This window comes from Glycine max, chromosome 13, assembly GCF_000004515.6.
Source record: "Glycine max cultivar Williams 82 chromosome 13, Glycine_max_v4.0, whole genome shotgun sequence".
In the NCBI taxonomy this organism is placed as follows: domain Eukaryota; kingdom Viridiplantae; phylum Streptophyta; class Magnoliopsida; order Fabales; family Fabaceae; genus Glycine; species Glycine max.
Window position 1 is genome coordinate 24,345,543 of NC_038249.2, and position 9,878 is coordinate 24,355,420.

General features: G+C 31.0%; 1 protein-coding gene across 1 annotated transcript; it reads right to left on the reverse strand.

The window, feature by feature from the left end:
• Positions 1-555: 555 nt before the first annotated feature.
• Positions 556-2,767, reverse strand: LOC100306550 (uncharacterized). Its single transcript, NM_001249669.2, has 4 exons — positions 2,663-2,767; positions 1,527-1,615; positions 1,031-1,131; positions 556-934 (listed from the first exon to the last, which is right to left on the reverse strand). Exons 2-4 carry the CDS (start codon positions 1,612-1,614, stop codon positions 791-793), a joined length of 333 nt encoding a protein of 110 aa, NP_001236598.1. The 5' UTR covers position 1,615; positions 2,663-2,767; the 3' UTR covers positions 556-790.
• Positions 2,768-9,878: the final 7,111 nt, after the last annotated feature.

Below are 9,878 nucleotides of genomic sequence, written 5' to 3' on the forward strand. Positions count from 1 at the left end.
TTTGAGAGAAAAACGAATGAAAAATTGGGAGATTGCTGGTCAGAGAAAACAGAAGAGCATAAAAGAGATAATAGGAGAATTAAACAGAACGGGTATTATGCAACGTAGAATTCTAGCAGACCTCAATAGGAGTAGCCTGTGAATTGGGTTATTTCACAAATAAAGATACTAATTCAAGATTTAATGATTTAACGTAGTTGAACCAATTTTATATTTTTGAATATTATATAATATTTTAAATAATAAACTACTATAGAATTATAAAAAATTGGATCTAAAAAATTATAAATTAATATAAATGACTAAATTATATGTTTCATAAGATAAAAACTAATAATAATTGGCAAAATAACTAATACTATGTAAAATATTTAAGCATGTATTTTATTTATCTTCAAAATATTATAAATTAAATAAAAACAAAAAAATTGAAAAGGATAGATTCAACACCGGTTCTCTATACCAGTCTTAACCAGTTGTGGACCGATTTTCAAAACATTGATTATTATTATATGCCATGCATTTCGACTTTACATTCATATCCAAGGGTGGAACTAGTCCTCAAACACTCGTTAAAACAGCAACACAAAATACACTCGCCTTTTAATTCTGAAGTGATTATTTAACAAATTTGAAGTCATTTCGGACTGAGTACAATGCAGCAAGGTACTAAGCGTTGTAACCAAAACAAGAAGCTCACCCGCACCAGAATATCTAGAGTAAAAAATCAACTCAGAATAATAATCATCATAATTTAGGAGTCCTCAGCACCAATATATATCAAAGGGTCCTAATTTTTCACACTTGTCACATACTTGAGGAGCATGGCGACAACATCATCCGATATTCTTGCAGCCTCCGTTTTCAGGTGATGGATTTTTTCTTCGGTCTCTTGCTCAAGCCGCTTGACATTAGCTCCAGAATCTCCAGTACTCTGTAGTAATAATAAGAAAGCAGGGAGAATACACCATAAATTAGAATAATGTAATGGGATAGTCTTAACAGCAGCAAAATATAATCATAGACTTACGTCTGACACTTTCTTTTGAAACTCAGCCTCTAGTTGAGCTCGGTATTCAGCAATCTCCTTTTCAGCCTCTTCCTTGGCCTGTTTCAACCTAGCCAATTTTTCTATAGTATAGATGCAGAGGAAACATTGATTAATGTACAAAAAGCGATAGTTATAATAAAATAGAAAGTATCAATAATACACCCCCCCCCCCAAACAAAAAAGAGAGGGGATGACTGATAGCTGTTATATCATAGTAGTAATTTTCAATCTGAGAATTTGTTCTATCACATATATGAGGCAAGCTAACCCATGCCCATCACAAAACCATGAACTCATCCTTCGAGTTCCAGGTAAAAATGAGAAGACCAATATCAAATGAATAAAGGAGAACAGGCACCTTTGACATATATAACTTAATAAAGATTTTTAATGAAGACACTAAGTAGACCAAAAAATAGATGGAATTATGGCAAAAAATGTGAAGATGTGAAAGATAATTAAGAAGAAAAAATACCATTTTTTGCAGCATTCACAATCCGTTGTGCCTCTTGTTCAGCAGCCAACAACTGCTGAATTCCACCTTGACCCCTGTTGGATGCCATTCTGTGATGAATACAAGCACTAACTATTAAGAAATGGTTAATAGGTTATATGAAACTACAAGAAAGTAAACATGAAGCGAGTCCTCCAGCAACATATATCAACAATTACGCAAATAAATAGCCATGTTTGTCAATTTGAAATTCCAAAAAAGAGCAAGGAATACAACAGTAAAAAGAGAACTATTTTTATCATATGAAATTGAAAGTTTGAACTACACAAATTATACAACCAACCAAATACTCTTCTCCCTCCAACCCAAGGGTGAGAAAAATCATTAGACGCATTACCTATAGCAACATCATAAAGAATGGAAGCATGCAACTATGTACAGTTTAGATTAAGAACATTGTCCATCACAATTAGCTTGATTTGCAAAGTCGAAAACAGTTTCAAACTGTGTCTGCAAGACTGCAACCATTAATATTGAGGTTTCAGATGTGTCAAGTTTTGAATTGCAGTTTAACACGTGCCAAGTTTTAAATCCGGTGTCAATCGAAGATCTTGCAAATAAATACCAGCAAGAAGGGACAGTAAACTTAAAAATGAAATTAAAGGAAAGCAGGGATCATCCAAATACAGAATCACAAATTTTACACAGTCAAATTTGGATCCAACTCCTTTAAAGTGAACAATTTCACTCTATAGACTAAAGCAAGTAATCAAAATAGTTTGATTACAAGATCAACCATTCATTTTGTTATCAACCAGTGTGATTAATTACCTTACTCAAACTTGTCTGAAATAGTTAATATTATGTTTGTTTTTTTCTTAGATAAAAAACCTAGAAGAGCTAACCAGCATAGCATGGAATCGAAATTCAGTTGATACAATAAAAAAATTTCTATCCGATCGCGATAAGAGAATTAATTCGGTTTCAAGAGGAGGAGAGATCCAAATCTAGTTAAGGTGCAGTGCAGTGTTTTCATTTTAATTATGCAGGTTAACGAAAGAGGGGGAAATGGGAGAAATAATAAGAAAAAAGGGACGCAAGAAACGGCGTGGAATGGGAATGGAATAGATCTGAAAGTGAACAAGAGAAATGCGCACCTGTGGGATTCAGAAAAAATAGGGGAAAACGCAGAGATCGCCAGAAATTTCCGAGTGCTGTGCTGTCAAACAAAAGCTGTTCCAGCGATAGCCAATTCTTTTGCTTCTTAACCCAATACACTCTGCCCACTTATTTTTCCCACTACGGATTTTTTTTTTTTTTTCCATTTTTACTGATGTTACGATGGTCACTGGTTTTCTTTTGCTTATAGTCCAACCGCATAGTAAAAGTCCATTTTTCTTTCGTTGAATAGTTAAATTTTTGCCCCATGAAAAATGAGATACCCATAGATAGATGCTAAACCTAGTTCCGTCATTCATCCGGTCCAGATAGTGGATATGGGTGACTTACTAATTAGTTCGGTTTGACCTGATTCAGATTAAAAAATTTAAAATTATATATGTATAATTATATATAAGTATATAACTAATATTATTTAATTAAGAAAAATTCATCCATAATTTTATATTTCAAAATCTAAAATAACAATTAAAGTATTAAAATTAATAACATAAGTGAAATGTATTAATAATAAAGAGAATGTAAATAACAATTATCTAAATTGAAACACACATCCATTCTTCAATAAACAAAAATGAATCAAAGTCTAGTTTTCTAATAAACAAAAAGAGTGTGGATAAACTTTTTACACTCCCATTATTTTTTTAATGTGCACAACCTAGTTTGGGTTTTTAAAACCGGTCAGGTTACTAGGTTTCAACAAAATCGACCGAGTTTCACAACTATACTTAAAACAAAAAAAATAATTTGTTTATAAATGTAAAAAAATGAGATAAATTAATCTTATTCACAATTTAATGATAAATTGATTCTAAAATTTTGTAGTTTAATATTAAATTGGTCTAAAAAATATAATTTATTGTCAAATTAATCCTTAAATATTATAACTTAATGACAAGATGGTCTCACAAATTTAACAACAGGATTAATTTGTCATACTTTTTAGGGATGAATTTGTCATCCCGTCATACTTTTGGGGAAGAATTTAGCTTCTTTTTTTTTTTAATCACACTTTTATATTTTGGTAAAATAATTATTTTTAAATAATATTTTAAAAAGAAAACTATGAAAAAATTAATTTTCAAATAAGGTAATTCTTATATGAACAACTATTAAGTAGTAAAAGTATATCTGTTTGGACTTCTCTCTGGAGAGTTCATGCCTAGTTTGGCAAAATAAGTCTGGCCCAACAACTATGGTCCAGTAATTGGACTTAGCACAAACACCAAACCACCGTCCACCGATAACCTTTTAGTGGGGTATTTTTCATGGCCTCAAGAAAATTTGTGTTGATTTGGATTCACAAGGTGTTATTAGTCTATTGACAAAAGGGTATTATTGTTCTCATCCCTTCTATAGGTTGGTTAAAAGTATTCATGATATTTTTTTTTGGAGGCAAAAAGTATCCATGATATTAACGACCATCTTGGCCTATATATGATTGGTGCATTTTTTTAGTGTGGCAAATCAGATTTCGAATCTAATGGCAAATTATGGGAAGCAGTTATCCACTCAAAAACAACATAAACTACTCTGTTAGCGTTTCACAATGTTCAGTAATTTACAATATATGATCTATTTCATTTTTTTTCCTAGTACGTGTAATTATTTTATTTTAAAACAAGTTATCTATATATCCTTGATAGCCTCCTTCAGGTTTCTGAATTTTAGAATTTGGATCTAAATTTTACTCTTCGGTTTGTTCCTTTGGGCCTTTATCCTTTTGTACTGGTGGCAAAAAAACATTCTACGCTAAAATAAAATTTTGGGTTTCCATTTTTTTTTCAGTTTGATTTCTTAAGTTTAAAAAGTTTTAGCGTGATTCATTGACACTTTGTTCAGTAGAGTGAAATGAAAGTGTGAGGAATGAAAAGAAATGAAAGAGAATGAAAAATAAGATTATTTGGTTTAGATGAAAGAAAATATAAAAAGGATGAAATATTTAAATTAAAATTATTAGGTAGGTAAGAAAAGAAAAAAATAAAAATAAAGCATTTATCAAATTTTCATTTTAATTACCCCAACTAAAAAGAATTTATGTTCTTTTTGCTACGAAAACTTCTTTTTTAAAATGAATAGACATAAAATCGATTATGCCTTATATGCCTGTGGTAAAAAAAAAATACAAGACATAATATTGATTATGCCCAAGGCATAATGGATTATGTGCCTTTATAACACTATTTTTGTGCCTTTATAAGCCACAAGAGTTAGAGGGGGAGGGGTTGTTTTGGAAAAAAAAAATCATCAAAGTGTTACTGTTCAATTTCACTAGCTTTCACCTTATTTTTAAGGTGAAAGTGCACCAAATGGACTTCACATGATTTCTAAAGCTTTTATCTTAAATTCACGTGTACTGAATAACATGCACATCCATTTTTACCCCTCTTTCACATTTAGCTCTCATCTTTCACATATACCCAACACAGGCAGAAGTTTCTCTACGAAACAAAATTGGTCCTTCTATAATTTATTGCACTAACTTGATTAATTTTGTAACACATGATAAACTGTGTGAGAGATGTCATACTAAATGAAGTTTTGCCACATCAGCCAAACTTGACATCATTAGTTTAAAATTTGATGGAATAATCAGTTTGTTCTAACTTCTAACAGTTTGTTACCACATCAGCCAGGTTGCGATCTCTCTTTCTTGGAAACCTTTCCAGCAAAAGAGGTCAATCTTCTATTGGTGATTTTAATATGCTGCAATTTTTCAGCACCAAGTGCAACTTCCCCAAAGCGCCAACCATTAATTGTTTAGGTGCTTTGGCATCCCCCTCTCCCTGGTTGGATAAAGTGTAACTCTGATGGAGTTCAAGAGGTAATCCTGGTTTTGCTATAACTGGTGGCATTAGCAGTTTTGCATATTTCCTTAGGGTTCAGTCTCCCTTTTTTGCAGAATTAATGGTTGTTATTCTTTCTTTGGAGCATGCGATTAGCAAGGGTTGGAACAAAGTCTGGCTTGAATGTGACTCTCTTTTGGTAGTCCAAGCTTTCTCTAAAACCTCTTTGGTCTCTCATTCTATTAGAAATAGGTGATTAAATTGCTTGTATAGAATTAGTTTTATGCAGTTCAGAGTTCAGAGTCTCTCATATTTATAGAGAAGGTAACATATGTGTTGACAAACTAGCTAACTTTGCTATTAATTAACTCTAGAAGTTCTACATCATGGGAAACTATCCTTGTTTTTTTTTTTTTTTTTTTTGCTCTAGCTAGTTTCAAAGAAATAGATTTTCTTTACCTAGTTATAGGTTCAGATTCTAGGTCCAGCCTTGGACAATCACCTTGTTAGGGTGTTTTGCTTTCATCTCTTGTATATGTTTCTTTGTTTTCTTTTCATTAATAAATGTAAGGTGGGGTTTAGGTGCTTTGGAAGCAACATAGTTGATATTTGACTACCTTAGCTTCTCCTTCCTCTCTTTCCCCCCCAAAAAAAAAGGTGAAACAATTTAAACTTACGCCTTTTATACTGTTAAAATATACATAAAATACCAAAATTCCCTTCGGCCTTTGAGTACTACATCTTTTGTACTGTTAAAATAAAAGGATCTACTTTTTAACTTGTTTAGTTCATTATTATATAATTAATTTATCAGCAGTTGCCGCGCGTTAGAATTAATTAATGAGTTGATTTTGACATGGACTAATGAGATCCAATTAACAAAAATTAGTAAATTACACGATTAATAGTCATGCAATTATAGCCAGGCAAATCAACCCACAAAAACTTCATTAATTACCACAAATCGACCACAAAAACTTTCAATCGATTGTGAAACTGCATTACTCTAGACAACAAATTAAGGTGAACAACAACTATATATATGTAATATATATGTTGACCAGCAATAGCTAGTGGGGACTAAACTCTTCGTCACATTCTTCAGCCTCTTCGACAATGGTTTCTAATACAGGAGCGTGTGAAACCTTTCTGAGGAGAATAACTGGAGCGGATGCAAACTCAATATAGAATGCCAAAAACTTGGTTTCCTTTGCCATGTTGAGTTCCTATGTTTTAGAGATGAACTAATTAGGAAAAGGCGTTGAATATGATTGGAATTTATGTGTGTGGCTGAAACTGGAGTTCTCACTTCTCCTCTCCACTACAAAGCTGGTGCTCTGAGAAGGATGTCACTGAGTTTGCTCTTTTGTAAGTGTTAAAGTAATCATGTTATTAGTCTATTAGATATGACCCACACTATCATTCTCAAAGGAAAAATAATAATGCACCGGGAAAATATGGTTTTGTTTTTTATGGCAACCATTGCTTAGGACATAGGTAAGGTCACACAACCATTAATATTTTTAAAAGTTTCAAATAAATATTCTAATCAACTCTGCAAAAACTTCACACACTCACACACACACAAAAAATGACTTGCAATGATACTTAAATTAAAAAATGAAATATTTTTTTTCATTTTTTATAAAATATTTGTCAAGTTTATTATAACCTACAATAATTAATAAGAAGTTGGGTGAGAGATGACTGGCAACGTTTCACTCTCCTAATAAATTACTAAAATAATTAAAATTAGGTAGGAGAAAAGGTATAGCAATTGAAAAAAGAAATATTATCTTAAAATTTTGAAAATAAAACATAAATAGAATTAAGTGGGAAGTGAAAATATAATAGACTAAATAACTACATTAAATTTTGAAAATGACAAATAAATATAAATAAAAATTAAAAAAATGATACTTAAAAAGGAAAAGATGAAGTTGTCTTCACAAAAAAAAAAAAGTAAAATGTATTTTTAATTTTTATAAATATGATTAAATTTACTTTCTTGGTCTTTGAATTTCTTTTTAACTTCAATTTTCATAATTTTTTGGAATTTTAAAGATGATTTTGTAGTTAAGTAATTAAACTACGTCACTTCAATAAATATTTTAAGATGATATCTGGTATAATATTATATATAAATATAGTATGTTACATCATTAGTAAGTGCTCATAAAACCTATTTTAAGAAATTTTAAATTTAATAAAGATTAAAATTAATAAAATAAATTTTAAATAACAAATTAAATCTTTTTTGTGGCAAAATCTGATTATATTTATATTAACTAAAAAAAAATAAGAAATAAAAGTTTTAAAACATTAATATCTACCGGCACGGGGACACGGAGAGGAAGACGCTAGTCTAGATCACAAATTTTGCAAATACGAAGTTGTCGTTTATGTAATAACAAAATAAAAGAAGTTGTCGTTTATCTAATTTAACCTTTCCTAATGCTAAACGTGCTTCTCGTGGTAAGTGGAATCAATGAGCAAATCTATTCTACGGTGGAAACTGAAAGAAGTGTGCAAATGCACCAACTTGTGGCGGCTTATGTTCTAAGCACAGTTAGGTTAAGTGGATCCACCATTCATCTAATTAAGCATGCAGAAACTATTATACGAAAGTGTATTTTCTAATAAGATCACTACCTTAAGTTTATATTAATTAAGTAGTAAAAGATAAAGATTCGAAGAATCAAGTTAGTAGAGCCTTTAAAAAGTTTAAAATGAAAAACAAATATTATTTGAGAGAATATAACAAATTAGTGCTTCCATATAATCCAAGATTTATGTGGTATCAATTCCACACAAACAATTAAATATATAGAATGGTGCAAGTAGACAAATTTCACGAAGTAGAATGGTGCATGTTTGGTATCGAATACTTCATGTCAAGGATTTTACAATTTCTTTTGTCTAATTCAAGTTGTGCTTCGAGGTTTAACTCGGTTTTGCAATTTTTTTTTTTTTTCTCATACTTTTAACTAATCTCTAATTTTCATAATTTTCATGATTCTGTGTATTTAATTTCTACGAATCAAAAAATAACAAGTGAGAGCCTATGACGTTAGACAACACTGATGTTCTCCGATCCGATCAAAATAATCCGTCGTTACAAGCCTAATGTTTTTAATTAATAAAGCCTGGACTGATTAATATTAATGGGAATCAAACGTATAATATTTTAATTTTGAGAGTAAATTAATAAGAGATATATATCAACTACGGTGCATCAAATTTTTCAAAACAACGAGAAACTGCAATTTGCCATTTCTTAAACCAACCCCTGCCAAAACAAAGGCAGGGATGCATGGATTAAAATTAAATCATCCCAGAAGAAGAAAATTAAAAGCGAACTACATATTTCACAAAATTGACTATACAAAGTTGTTGCGAATAACTACTACTAGTGATTATTACCACAGCTTGATCCTCTTCAATCTTCATAAAACCTTCAAAAGTGGCTTCATAATTAATCTTGCAACATTTACTACTTGAGAAGGGTATTCATTGAAGCTTTATCATTGTGTTCCTCAGCAACTTCTTCTGTGATGGTCTCCAAAGCAGGCGAATTAGAAGGCTTTGTTGGGAAAATTATTGGTGCCGGGGCAACCTCCATCCACGAACTTAGGTTTCTGATTCCCTTAGCCATTGATGAATTCAACTACAAAAATATTTGTGACTTTTCTGCTCCCAAATTTGCTGAACCTTTGAAATAGAAACAAATTTTCTCTCCTCCTCCTATGTCTAGAAAGAAGAGAGCTTTGGTTGGCCACAAGAGTATTTCGGAAAAAGGGTTTTAGTTTGGTTTGTGAGACATAACCAAGACCCTTGTGTGTATTTATATGTAAAAAAAAGTTAGTGAAAGCTAAGAATAGAGAGCTAAAATCACGAGTTTTTAGGAGGAAATATCTTAAGATTAAGACCACCACACATATTGGTATACACGTGAGAATAAAATCAAAAGTGATTCTAGACATATTCGTTCCAAGAAAAATTAGTAGCTAGGGCTCATGAAGAAGCGGTGCGTGGGGCTAATTCTGGAACCACGTAGGAGTCTGGTGCATAATTCAATGCCTTCCGTCCAATTAGTCTAAAATTAATTAATTGCCTGTTGGAGAGGGAAAAGAAAAGGTCAGCAACTCCTCCTTTTTATCCTTCTCCATCAAGTTGTGCATGTTATAACTTATTATTTATGTTTACAGTTGAATGATAATAAACAATTCATACCATATTATATATATATAATTCTTATTTTTATGATGTATTTTTTATATAAAAATATTATTGATATAAAATATTCATTGATAAGTAATTTTTTATTAATTTAATAAATTTTTCTTTTCAATCATTTTTTTTAATTCAAAATGTTCGAACTCTAATATTATCTTATTTTTAGACATGT